At 34.2% G+C, this 15,091-nt stretch overlaps 1 protein-coding gene across 1 annotated transcript; it reads left to right on the top strand.

The window, feature by feature from the left end:
* Nucleotides 1-6,986: 6,986 nt before the first annotated feature.
* LOC137919065 (uncharacterized) lies at nucleotides 6,987-11,342 on the top strand. The gene is made up of 3 exons (XM_068762040.1): nucleotides 6,987-7,524; nucleotides 8,891-9,083; nucleotides 9,951-11,342. The coding sequence occupies exons 1-3, from the start codon at nucleotides 7,088-7,090 to the stop codon at nucleotides 10,191-10,193; spliced, it is 873 nt and encodes a 290-aa protein (XP_068618141.1). The 5' UTR covers nucleotides 6,987-7,087; the 3' UTR covers nucleotides 10,194-11,342.
* Nucleotides 11,343-15,091: the final 3,749 nt, after the last annotated feature.

A 15,091-nucleotide genomic window follows, 5' to 3' on the forward strand; every position in this document is an offset into this window, starting at 1 on the left:
GTACATACTTAAGGTCACGGAAAGGCGCAGAAAGCGTGCTCGCTCGCGCAGGACCGGTCATCATGGCGAAGTTTGGGGTGGCCTATGCCTTGCAGCGGGAATCTATCAGCTGATGTGGTGATAATGATGTGTGTGAACATCATAGGTATCACGAGAGCCTTGAGATGGGCGCTGCGCTTAAAGCCAATCCTGCCTGATAAGAAAAAGGTGAAGAAATTTACAAGATGACAGATAATCCTCTGAATATAAATTAATCACAAACAATTAATTATCCAACCTTACAATATTTTTTTTAGTGACATCTTTTCCTTTGTTAAATAGTACGTAAAAAATCAATAAAAGGGTTATTCAAAAGAATTTCTTTAATTTGTTACTCGACGTCAGAAAAATAAAGTCGTTTTTGAACAAAATCTTTTTTTAATTAATATACAGAAGTAACAACCCGTTAAGGCTAACACCGTCGACTTCAAACTGTACCAAGGAATGTGAGGCCAATTTTGTAAATTTTTGTGATGGTGTTTTAGCACCCCAACATATCATTGTAAAATTATTAGACTTGTCACAAAAATAGGCAGTTTGAAATCAAGGAACGGCACATATGCATTTATCCACTATTATATGAGCTGAGCAACAGCGGACCTTGTCTGTTACATTCCAGAAGTTCCTCAAGAAATAATATACTTTTAATCCTAAGTATTTGTAATTATTTCGTTTAGTTTGGTGGTCGTTTTCGTGGTTTCAGCCCATAGACATAATAGAGACTACTTGACATAGGCCTCCCCAAAGCTATGTAGGGAGGGGGGGGGGGGGGGTAATACCATAATCGCCACGCTTAGTTGACGAGTTGGTGATCGTAGTGTGGTATTATGGTACGCTGCTGTCCATTCTATTGTAACGTTGCAAGTTAACGTCCCATAAATCTTAGTTAAAATTTTAACCTAAAAATATTAACACGAAAAATGTCTCATAAACTGCAATACAACAAAAAATTGTTCAACCCTTGGCGGGGAATGGTACATCTCAAGTAGCATGGGGTCGTGGAAGCGTGCTATTGGTTCAGCGGATCTTTATTTTTATAACAAACATTCCAATGCGCCCGCGCACCAGCCACAGCAGTTTACATCATTGCCCGGGAGAAGGACCCTGGCCTCGGTCGCGTTCACTAGCTAGGTGACGTCTCACGCACCGACGCCACTCTCTTTGTGTCGGTTGCGTTCACCAGCTTGACGTGTTCAACGTGACGTCTCACGCGCCGGGACCAATTAGAATTCACGTTGTAAATTCACGTCTTGATCCTTTTCATTCTCTGGGCATCATTTAATTCACGCTTCAACCTTTACATCGCCTCGCACCCCAAAGGGGTAAGTGTTGAACAAATATTATAAAGACATTAATATTAAGTAGCATTTAACTATAAGTTAGAGCTCAATATTTTGTCTGTGTTCATAGTTCCATCATTATGTATTCATTATTACTTTTCAATTCGTTTATTTGTTTTTTCTCCTATTTTTGTTTTACGTGCTTTACATTTTGTAACTCCGTTCTGATAGTAAACAATCACATCAATTGCTTTCGGCTTCTTCCCTTCCTTCATCGCAAGCCATCTCGGGGTTTACTATATATTGTTTTATATAAATTGTACATATATTTAAATATGTATATCATAACTGTGACATTTATTGACAGGTGTGAGTTTTAAACAAAAAAAAAAACCCTACTATCATTGAGGTTGAATTTATATCACCTTGCACCGGAACCAACACACCTGTGATCTACAGGCGCTCCCTGCTCTCGACTTGCTGTCTCCTGACCAGTCCTGGGAGATCGTACGGCTGGCTACCACCACCATTAGGGGAGTACCGATCTGCGATGTAAAATCAGACCCGGCCTTCTGCCCACTACCCATTTTAATTAAATAAATATATTTTTCTTCTGTTGCCGAGTTGCTGTTTTCTTTCACCAACAGCCCTTTAACGGCACACTATGGAAACTTATTTTATGAACAGTGGTAATCCAAAATAATTACTGTACAAAGTGTTTATGTATATATAAAAAAGTTTATATAAATACATATATATATATATATATATATATATATATATATATATATATATATATATATATAAATGTACAAGTCACGACTAAAGAACATATGTATAAACGCGTTTCGAAAACATATTGGTTTTTTTACGCATACAATTTTAAAATCCTTGTATTTTTTTCCGGCGACTTTGAACGCTTAATTTACATTATAATGCGGTCCGGTTATGCTGATGGTGTGTAACGTAATATCTCAACGAACATACTTCGAGTCGCATGAAAATAAACATAAATTGGTATCTAACAATGAAATAAATAATTATTTTTGCTCACTGTCCGGTCGCTACAATATACAGGTAAGCTTATGTTCGTATTAAATGTGTGCATTCTGTACTTAGCAAAATAAAATTTTGATCTAAAAAAGCTTCTGATGTAAATATTTTAACATAAAGTAAATCAACAATATTTATAAAGGAAAATGTAAGTAAACAATTAAATCATGTTGAAATACTCAAAGAGGAGACATTGTATGTTGGTTCGACATATATACCATAGGTACCCATCCTTTTCATTCATGTACCCCTATTACCATAGAACTATTCTAAATCTTCTTCTAGCGTTATACATATACACATATCAAAGTTTACACCGAATACTCCTGTAGGATATTTGATCCCTTTTTGTCCCAATATTTTTTAATATAAATAGGTCTTTTGAACTACTACTATAGGAGTTTTTATCCTGACAACCTTAATTAACTACGTAAATTGCTCTGTATTTAAACAAAAAACTATAGTTACTTTTTGTTAATACGCGCGCAAATACCAGGACAAGAGCCGTCCTGAAATTGTTTCTGTTGAAGTAGTTGCTGTTGTCGGGAGGCTTTTGCAGCTTCATCGGAAATGAATTCGCGGAACTGTAGGGTCGGGGAAACTTAACAAAGTTGACTGGTTCGTTCTTATTCCAATTGCATGGTGACGATCGCACAAAGGTAGAAATCTGTACACATGCGAGTGTAGAGTGTAGTATGCGACTTGGGATAGTAGCGTGGAGTGCTCAACGATCGAAGGCGGGATACGGAGCCTTCTTCGGATCGCCCTCAGTGCACGCAGACGCGAGGGCGGGTGGCTGTGCCCGGAAACGAAGAGGTTTAAGGCTATTATAGCATGCTATAATAGCCTTAAACCTCCTTCTTAATATTTATATATATATAGCCTGCCTACTAAGTAAACAATAATTAATTTTAATATATAATAATTCGAATTTTGACAATGCTTTTTCTTATTATTATTTCATTATATGTTAAGTTATATATTATTTCTGAAACCATTGACTGTTGGATAGGGTGTACATAAATGGACAGCAAATGCGCTATTTAATCGCTTTATAGCTAACTTATTAATCATCCTGTATATCGTATAGAGACACCTATCACCGTCCGGTTAATGCGCAGTATCCACCTCCAATACCAAACCCTAAAGACGTCATTTCGATTCCTGTCTGCCGCCTTAGTAAAGTCCACGTTGGAATATAATTAAAAAAAATTAAACCGTACAACTACAAGTTCACCGTTTACCTTTTATATAGGAAACAGGATCTTTCCGTTCTTCTGTTTATGGATCTGAAACATTGCGTTTTTAGTCACGTGTTCGTGATTAGAGCTTTCTATTCTTTTAAAAAAATTAATATGTGTCCGTAATTACAGTAAAAAAACCTTCACACTTGAATAGGATTTTTTTACTTGTTTGTTATTGATGACCTTTTTTAAATTTTTGCATGATTTTTATCAAAATTTCGTTTTAATTTTGACAAGTATTATTTTTTTATTTAAATCCATTCAGTCCGTAATTTTCAGGTATAGTTCACATTGGTTTTATAGCATTAAGAGTCTCGTAAACATTCAGTTGAATTTCGAACCAGTTTTTTACAAGGTTGAAACTTACATCGTGAACTACACAAATATTACCTGCATGTCATACTTTGTTTGCGAATCGTGCTCTACAAATTACTATATCTATGGAATATGAGAGACCATGACTGTATTTTCGGCATAATCTTTTGTTTAAATACGGAAACTCATTGATGCAAATTAAAGAGAAGTTATTCCTTAAAATATTTTAATATCATACTTTTAAGAGGCTTAAGGTATACCGGGACACAGGTCTTGTCTTATCTGAATGGAACTGATTTGACCAGAGCAGAAGGAGAAGGTTTCCGAGATCTGCTAGTTCACGTACCCTCGATCCTAACTAGTCGTGCACTTCGACAAGGAACGACGTTCACCCGCTTGCCACACTTAATTTTTTAAATTATTTATTAAAAATTACACCAATAATAAAAGCATTGAAATGGTTTAATTAAGTGTAATATAATAAAAAAAAATTATGCTTTATTCAGGGTGTATACAACATCCACAATATTCATGATATCCAATTTCATCATCATCATTTTACCCATAAGATGTCCTCTGCTGATTATAGTCCTCGTCCAAAAACTTCCAAAAGGACCTTAGAAGCGGCCGGCATCCAGGCTCTTCCGCCTGCCTTATCAAGGTCGCCTGTCCTTATGGGTGTATGTCCAACGTTTCATTTGCCGATCCGTGGTTGCGACATTAGAACCTTAAGGCATCAGCGGTCAGTGCTATGTGATCTACCTACTGCCACCACAACTTGCCAATTCGCTGGGAAATTAGATATTCTTCATTCCTGATGTCATAGAACGTTCATCTGCAAGGTGGTCTGACGACCTTGTTAAGATCGCCGTATGCCTCGTGCTTTTGTGTGCCGAGCAAACCAGACCGTGTTGCACCTGGTGACCAACTGTAGCCTATTCGGAGGACTCCGACGCGATTCCGAGCTCCTGCTAGGAAAAAAAAATAGTTAGGACAGTATCGCCTCACTAATAAATGTCAATAAAGATAGACCTGCGTTTCTCAAACACTGCAGAGCCATAATTGAGAACGCGATCAAAAGAAACAGTACCGAAAAATAAAGCAGGTCGGGTAAGCATGTAAAAACAGGAGGAAATGAAAATAAAAGTAAAACAAAATATGTAGATAATAATTAAATAAATAAAAAAAATATAAATAGTGTAATCAATTTAAAATTCGTGAAAAAAGGTGACAACGATTATAAAACAAGGAAATAAAAAGCACATAAAAAATGTAAAGCCCTGTCCAAAACCAGATAGGGGTGTACAAAAAAAAAGGTCGACGGAAGATCTTGGATGTAGGCCGCCTCCAAGCGGTCATATTGAAAGTCTTTGGAGAAGGATTATGTCCAGCGGTAGACGTCTTATTGCTGAAATGATGCCGATGATGTTGCATATCATAAATAAATGGAACGTTGTACATAACTTAAATAAGCAGGTCCATCAAAACTTATAAATGAAAACCAAAGCTTTTTCCCGATCCCGAACAAGCGTGTAGGATGTTAAAATATTTCACGAAACTTTAATTTACTTCAATAAGTATCCGTATTTAAACAATAGTTTATGCCAAAAATACAATCATTGCCTCATATTTCATCAACATAGTAATTTGTACAACATTAAACTGGATTTAGCTGATTCCAACCAGTCCAATTGGATGTCTCTGGATAAAGCCACGTTGTATATAATAAATATGAAATTCTATTTCCACCTGTTAATTTCCTTCAACTTACATAATGATAATAAAATTACATACGTGAACCAATTAGATATACGTCAATTTCAAATTGATAGTTGTTTACAACATCGAATGTATATTCAATTATTTACAGATAATTAATATAAAGAAAATATACATGTAAATTATTTGAATAAAAAAAACACAGTGTAAATTTTGTTGTTGTTTAAATACGCGATTTTTTCACAATTTGTAATAAACAATGTAAATTACTAAATAAGTGTCGTGCTATATGATTATATGAATCTTGAACCGTAACCTAACACGCCGATGGTCATTTAGGTTCATTTAAGGGTGACGTAAAGGAACACTTGAATAAGTTCATACGTTGCGAAAGTTGGACGGTACAGTAACTCGAAGCCAGTGCATGACGGCTGTATACACGCGCGGTCGTGTTTGAGTGCCAACATTATTAAACCCCTAATGATCGTCGTTAGTGATATTTACCGTTAGATCAACCAGTTGTGAACACGTGCATTGCCTAATACAAACGAAATACATACGACAGTTCAGCGTGTAAGTAAATATTCATGTCACATACCGTCTTTCAAAGGTTTCTTTAATCGATAATACATTCCTTCTCAAATTTAAGATATTTCAATCATAACGTCTAATTGCTTCGTTATCATTTGTATTACATATATGCTATTTATAGCATCATACGCCAAAGACTCCGTTGACCTTAAAGATAACTTTTGAATGTCAGAAACATAAATATTTGCAAAAAAAGAAAGTGAACCTATTAGAAATATATGTCGAATAATATTATAAAGCACCTAAAACTACCTCTATTTTTTTTGGCAATGACATTAGGTAGAAAAAATATATGTATTTTTATTATTAACAAAAATAAATTAATTTGGATTAGTTAAAATAAGTTATCAAGTTGTTTTATTCTAACTTGTAAGGTTTTTCTAGTATACCTTATAAGGTCATCGCTTGACCTGCACATGTAAAACCTGTTTATAAGTAAACCTTTATATTTTTATGGAAAATAAGTAGATCCTATATCGCACACGAACATACCAACAGAACACCTGGATATAATATGACAAATTGTGAAAAAATTCCATTGTTCGAAAGCTCAAAATTATACATTTTCAAAGTGCACTCTGAGTGTATGCTATAAGAAATTTAAGCTTGTATAAAACGTGATCCGCTTAATAACTTTGTATTATTTTCCAAGAATAATGTTGCAACCTCTGTCAGAACATTCATTTAAAAGATTCTATTCTTTAATGATTTAAAAAAATAACATTTTTTATTCATCTAGTAATCCTGGCTCCCACAAATAAAAATATTGGCACCGGTTCCACTGGAAAAAGTGGAATCGGTGGCCTGATAAACAAATCTGCTGGTGGAAAACTGAACAAACCAAATATGAACTCCGGTAGTAAAAGGGCAAATTTTAACGGTGTCTCCGGAAAATCTGCAACAACGAGTTCTAAGGATAAAAGGAATGCAGCAGACTTTGGAAAAAGCATCAACACCACTTCAAAACTATCTACACCCAATTTAGGAAGCAAAAGCAGCACCTATAACAATAATTCTAAAACTGTAAAAAACAGTTTTGACGAAAGAGGAAGTTCAAAGAGTAACAAAATACCGAAAATTGTCGCACAATCAACCAGTACATTTGATAAAAATTCCATATCCCCGTCCTCTGTGAACCAGAAAAATAAAAAATCATCATTGACCTTTGGAATTATATGGCTACCAACAAGAAAACGAAATAAATTGAAAGAGTCAGTTTATAATCCATACGATAATGAGAAACGAGATAGAAACAGAGAAAGATCGCCATCCATGTATAACTTGTAAGTAAATTGAATGATAATAATATTGTCACAATCGCTTCTTATATTGTAGAGGTCTGATGTATGATTTTTGTATTTAAACAATAACTATGCTAGTAGACGAACGACACAGTTAAGGTCACGGGATATCGCTGGATGCGGGCAGCGAAGGACCGGTCATCATGACAATATTTGAAGCAAGCTTGCTGTGCCATAGATACCTCTTTTGGCTAAAAAAAAGAATGCGCGTTAACTTTTTTTATAAAAAAATTTAAAATTTACCGCAATTTCAATGAAAACGTATTTCATAGATTAGTCATTACGACAAGAATGCGTTTAAAAAGGGTTAAAATATCAGTTTAATTTTTTCATCTGCAAAATGATGTTGTCCGGTTTTTAGACACATTTCTGTTAATATGTAATTCAAACATGTTAAGACAGTAGAATCAAACATGAAGTATGTGGACGAGAATAATAACAGAAATGTTTTTTGAAAACCGGAAGAAAAGAGTTAAAAATGTTGAATTAATGTATATTTAAAAACAATGTTGTTTGTGCAACTTATAAAAAGTAGTTATGTGTAAACGCATCGCATAGTTTTTTTTGCAATTCTTAATCATCTTTTTCTTTCAAAGATTTACAAAAATGCGATCGGAAAAGAGCTGTGCTAACTCTATTGGGCGAATACAATAGTCCATTTATAAGAAAATGTTTTCTTTGACTTTGTAATGTGTTTTTCGTTTTTAAATAATTTAACTAGAGGTTATTATTTTAAAAATAGTAATTCTTTCATCTTTCAAATTTATTGTATAAATTTTAAATTTACATTGTCTATGCTACTAAAGATTTTTCACTATTTTAAATGTTTTAATCTAATACACGAATGTGGTATTTCTGTCAATAAAAGAATGACTACGTACATTAACTATTATAAAATATATTTTTAATTTGTTAAGCTTTAAAATAATAAATAAATTTTTAAAAACTAATTTTTGAATGAAATTGTTATGTATTCTGTCACTGAGTTTATACATTTCTAGAAAGGAAACTTTTTGGTTGCTACTGTGTTGGTTCTACCGGTCGCAATGAGAAAAAAAATATTTTTCAAACAGTTATGAACAAATGGCGTCATTTGTCCGATTGGCATGTATCAGTTGCTACGATGTCGCCAAAGTATTAGCTCAGTATCGTCGATGTTTTCAAACTTTATAGGCTTTTGTTTACAATGTGGCGTCGGTGTTAGGTTGTGGTGTGAAATTTAAATCTCAATGGACCTTCAGGCTATCAATGAATTATTTCCACATCAGACAATTACGATAAAGAAAGTTAAAAGTACAAAGATTTTACGAAAAAAGAGCAAGGGTTTTTACGATTTCTTACTTTCAAGTATGTCGGGAGATTCATCCGATCGACAAATTTTTACGAAGAAAGAAGAAGAATCTGGTCTGCTGGTATCGGACCAGACTACAGCTTTGATTACTGATGCTGCTGGGGCATCTGATAGCATGTGTCCCGAAATTGGTCACGTGGGTGAACTTGATCTGCAAGAAGTTCAAAAATGTACAGATGAGAAAAGCAAGGTAATGGTGTTTTTAATGCACTTAATAATTGTCACATATAACTAAGATTGTTTTCCTCCAGAAATTTTTCTTTTTAATGTAAATCACAATGTTTTTATTACAACAATTTTACATTATCAACCATACTTCTGTGGTACTTCAGTCAGGGTAATATGTAGAAGCTAGCATTATCCTCTAGTCTCAAAAGTACTTCATATTTAGTGAAAAATGGGTAATAAAACTGCATGTTTAGGGCCAAATTGTGATTTGACTATTGTTGTGTGGTTCAGTCATGAAATTACTAGAGCAGGCTACAAAAAAATTGTTTGTAGGTAAACTTTCTTAAAGAGGAATACCAGGTTTCAATAATTCATGTAAAAGAGTAGTATATTTTATGAACAGTGCCTCTTAGAATTTTATAAGTTTTACCTATTTTTTTTATCTACAGGCTGCCATCGGCTTTCACTTTATTTCTAAACAATTCAATACTTTTTATAATATTTAAACAATGTTTTATGAGAACTATATAGGGAAAAGTCTTCAAGTCAGTTAGGTTTCCTTTGACAAACTTTTTTTACACACAGTTAATTTTATGAACTCTACATGACAATATTCTTGAGTTGGCATCCTACTAGGTGGACAGTCCACATAGTCAAGGTTGTAGGAAATTGCTGAATGCAGTCATTGTAGAGAATGTAGTCAATGCACAAGACTGGTTATTATAGTGATCTTTTAGGATGTCAATGCTTCGCAGTGGGCACCTATCAGTTGACATGATTTCTCAGTGATTATTTAATTGCTTATTAACTTAAACAGTTTTATGTATACAAAAACATTATTATCATTTTTTAAAAATCTTTGGATTATTATATTTATCTTGATCTTTAGGATGCTGGTGGCGACAACTACGAGAATGAAAAAAATGATTATCCCCAAAAAAAGGCTACATTGAATAAAGTTCCTGAAACAACATCAGAGAAAGAGAGTGACAAAGTTGATAGTGTGTATTTACGCCCACCGCCTCCACATAAAGCTAGGAGGTCTAATGCTTCTACTACTACTGAAGGAGAAGACTGTGATATCACATGCTTGTACTATACCCTGCAGTGTTGTGATTGTGTAATATCATGATTATTAAATGAATTTAACAATCAATCTAGCAAACTGTAACCATTGCTATGGGTAAAACTTATCCTTATTTACGAAGAATAGATCTGGCATCTTTATAGTATGTGTATTGATTTATTTAAGAAATTCAAATTTCTTAAATTATTACTATAGTATTATCTTATATCATTTTTTTAAGATAAATTTTTGCTTGTTGCTGTGTAAACTATCTTTTAAGTTAGGAGAGATTATTTTTTTATCAGATTATTTTCTCAAATACTGTTTAACACAGACCTTTGAAAATGTTAATCATTTCTCTTTGTTGTTATCAAACTTGTAATGTTTCCATCACAATACTATTTAAATATTTCTTTCATTTATATTTAGAGGTTTTTAATATTTCATTACATGTTTTACCGGACAAAAATATATAATTGTGTAAAATAGTTACTAGTACAGGGTTTGTGAGGTCCATCTCTGGGCTTCTTGATAGACCGGTCTTGTTAAACACTGTATAAGTCAGATGAAATATGCCCTCTTTAACTGTTGATCATAGAGGGCGTTACTACTACTGTTGTGATCATATAATTAGAAATTACTAGTAATAATCAGCCAAATTCAGCAATAATTATATTATGAGCTTGATAATAATTCCACTATTTAAAAAATTATTTAAATAAATTTGATAAATTGCTTAGTTAATTGACATATTTTTATAGATTAAGAAATACATCACTATCATTCCTATAATTGCCTCAAGTTATTGTGATTGGTGTAGTGAGACATATTTTTGTATTTTCTCAATTTAATGTTAGTGAATTAATAGAAATGTAATCTCTGAATAAATTCTATTTCAAACTCAAATTGTTAGGGTATCAGCTATATAACGTCCATTATTTGTAAGTGCAATAAATGATTGGTCAGTATATGTAATTGTCGTTGATTGGAGTGTAGTAATTGATTGAATAGGCTTAAATTCAATGTGACACGAATGATCTTCTTGTCCATTATCTTTAGATTTTATAGCCTCCAACCTATGGTATTTATACAAATTGTTACTGACTTTTGATAACATTTACAATATGGCTTTAGATATTTTAATATGTATGTATGTCATATGAATGTTCTCTGCAAGAGTTTAAGGAATATATTTACTTTTGTACAGTTTTAATACTTATGTGTTTTTGAATAAAAGATTACACATGAATTTCTTTTTTATTTTACATATACTATAACATTATTAACAATATTTTAGTACTTGTATCGGTAGCCAAAACCAGAGGATAAGTAGTGACTAATACTAAAGTAATTTTTTATTCAATATTAAGTTGCATGTAGTAATAATTTCTCCTATATAGTTCAACAAAAGGCTATTACTCTTAAACCAAGACCAATGTTGTATTTGTGTTATCGTCTACAGGATTACTTGATATTACATGAAAGTGAAAAGTTTTGAAAAGTAGATTTGTAGTTAGAGAAAGAGCACAGTGTATAAAATATGTTTACTTTTGGAATGCAATATTTTAAAAAAAACGTATATTAGATTATTTGCAAACAATGTCACCGATGTCGATCTAAGAATTGCTCGTCTGAAGTGGCCGTTGGGTCGAAAGGTTCTCGAGTGGCGACCACAAGTTTGTAGACAAGGCGTTGACTTTTTTCATCACCAGGTAGATCATTGACGTGATGTCAATTTATGGGAGACTGTATTTACTTTCAACCATTACCATATTACACCATTTATATAGATTGTTTTATTACGATTCTAGAGTTGTGGCTACACACTATTTTAAATTATAAAATATATCGCATTAATTAAGACATACAATCTCAGTTGATGCGATTCAGCGTCAATCTACGATTAACCTTTTGTTGATCGCTGTTTAACATTATTTAATTATCTAATCTCATTTTGATTTGCTTCCTAACGCTATGATATATGCGTAGGCCAGGACATCAGTCGACAAGGTGGTCGACGTAAAGTTGTCTGAAGACGTTGAGTCCAGGCAGCTTCCAACCGAGTCTATTGAAAATATGTGGACGTCTTATAGGTGGAATGATAATAAAGATTTTTAAATTAATAAATACATATACATAGCCCGCAAAGCAGATGGCCGCTAAGACTTTAAGGTTCTGGAGTGTAGACCACGAACCGGTCTGCGCAGTTGTAACGTTGCAGATTAACGTCCCATAAATCTTAGTTAAAATTTTAACCAAAAAATATAATCACGAGAAACGTCTCATAAATCGCAATACAGCAAAAAATTGTTCAACCCTTAGCGGGTAACGGTATATCTCAAGTGGCGTGGGGTCGTGGGAGCGTGCTATTGGTTTAACGGATCTTTGTTTTTATAACAAAAATTCCTATGCGCCCGCGCACCAGCGACAGCAGTTCACATTTGCCAGGCAGAAGGATCCTGGCCTCGGTCGCGTTCACTAGCTAGGTGTCGTCTCACGCACCGACGCACACTCTTTGTGTCGGTTGCGTTCACCAGCTACGTGTCTTCTCACGCGCCGGGGCCAGTTAGAATTTACGTTATAAATTCACGCCTTGATCCTATTCATTCTCCGGGCATCATTTAGTTCACGCCACAACCTTTACATCGTCTCGCACCCCAAGGGGTAAGTGTTGAACAAATATTATGAAGACATCTTTATTAAGTAGCATTTATCTATAAGTTAGAGCTCAACATTTTGTCTGTGTCCATAGTTCCATCATTATGTATTCATTATTACTTTTCAATTTGTTTATTTATTTATCTCTTCTATTTTTGTTTTACATGCTTTACATTTTGTAACTCCGTTCTGACAGTAAACAATCACATCAACTGCTTTCGGTTTCTGCCCTTACTTCATCGCAAGCCATCTCCGGGTTTACTGTCAGCGGAGCAAATTGTACATATACTTATATATGTATATCATAACTGTGACATTTATTCACAGGTGCGAGTTTTAGGCTTCAAGTTTTATGCTGCGACTTTTATGCTGCAAGTTTTATGCTGCGAATTTTAGACTGCAAGGTTTACACTGCGACTTTTATGCTGCAAGTTTTATGCTGCAAGTTTTACGCTTCGAGTTTTACACTGTTGAAATTCATATCAACTTTCACCGGAACCATCACATCCTGCTACCTACCGGCGCTCCCTGCTCTCGACTTGCAGCCGCCTGATCAGTCCTGGGAGATCGTGCGGCTGACCACCACCACCATCAGGGGAGTACCGAGCTGCGGTGTAAAATTAGACCAGGCCTTCTGCCTACTACCCGTTTATAATTAAATATACATATTTTTCCACAAACGGCACACTGGCGCCCTTAACGTGGTATTAAAAGGTCTGATTTTGCATTGTAGTGTAGTTATGTGATTGTTTTTTTATTTAATTAATTTTGTAAAACGTTATTTTTGCCTTTTCTATCTGCCAGCAACTGAAGTGTACATCCTTCACTTAAAAAAGTTTTTGTTTAGTTTAACATACATTTTGTTCTTATGTTGTAACTTTTTTTGCTTCTGCTATTTTTTCATAGGACCGTACACATTAGTTGCAGTTATACGCATCATTTTCATATTTTTTTGTGTTATTTTTTTTAATTCTTATACTAGCAACCATAACGTTCGTTAGTGAATTTGTAACAGAACGGAGTAGATTGAGTAGAATACTTGTTCAACACCTTCCTTGTTGTGGTGCATTTAATTTTTTTTTATTTCTCTCTTTACCAATTTATAAAAGTAGATTAAACATGGCGCTATTGTTAAAAACTTACGTAAACAAATCGCTACACTGGGTCCTCTTTTTCCTTCTGAGGATGTTTTATACAGTTAGCAATGAAATTTCGGACGATTCCGATAGCGTAGAAGACGTGCTTGTTAAGACATACGTTATTCTTGATTCTTTATGTAAAATATATAATTAAAAAGAATTCTCCCTTAGTGTATGTATTAGAAGACATGGCCGGTAAAAATGTTGGAACATGGCACATAAAGGATTTAAAAATAATAGGTTTGAATAAATAACAAACATAATGCGACACAACATAAACTAAAGCATTACCATAAACCGCGTAATATTTCGTTTGGGTTATTAGAATGAATCTATAACCTTCAAAATTGTTTGGTCGCGTTAGTAATCCTTATAATGATTACTATTGCTAGTTTGTTTGCGAGAAGTATGAAAGAATGAGTTTAAAAGGATAAAAATGAAATTGTTATCAATAAGTTCGGATTTTATTTCCTTTAAATGAAATAAAATCCTTCGGTGACGCGCGGGGTAATGTAACGTTGCAGATTAACGTCCCATAAATCTTAGTTAAAATTTTAACCAAAAAATATAATCACGAGAAACGTCTCATAAATCGCAATACAGCAAAAAATTGTTCAACCCTTAGCGGGTAACGGTATATCTCAAGTGGCGTGGGGTCGTGGGAGCGTGCTATTGGTTTAACGGATCTTTGTTTTTATAACAAAAATTCCTATGCGCCCGCGCACCAGCGACAGCAGTTCACATTTGCCAGGCAGAAGGATCCTGGCCTCGGTCGCGTTCACTAGCTAGGTGTCGTCTCACGCACCGACGCACACTCTTTGTGTCGGTTGCGTTCACCAGCTACGTGTCTTCTCACGCGCCGGGGCCAGTTAGAATTTACGTTATAAATTCACGCCTTGATCCTATTCATTCTCCGGGCATCATTTAGTTCACGCCACAACCTTTACATCGTCTCGCACCCCAAGGGGTAAGTGTTGAACAAATATTATGAAGACATCTTTATTAAGTAGCATTTATCTATAAGTTAGAGCTCAACATTTTGTCTGTGTCCATAGTTCCATCATTATGTATTCATTATTACTTTTCAATTTGTTTATTTATTTATCTCTTCTATTTTTGTTTTACATGCTTTACATTTTGTAACTCCGTTCTGACAGTAAACAATCA

This window comes from Battus philenor, unplaced genomic scaffold (genome assembly GCF_028537555.1).
Source record: "Battus philenor isolate CCGP_79_NKW_IND1 unplaced genomic scaffold, ilBatPhil1.0.hap1 SCAF_1, whole genome shotgun sequence".
Lineage (NCBI taxonomy): Eukaryota > Metazoa > Arthropoda > Insecta > Lepidoptera > Papilionidae > Battus > Battus philenor.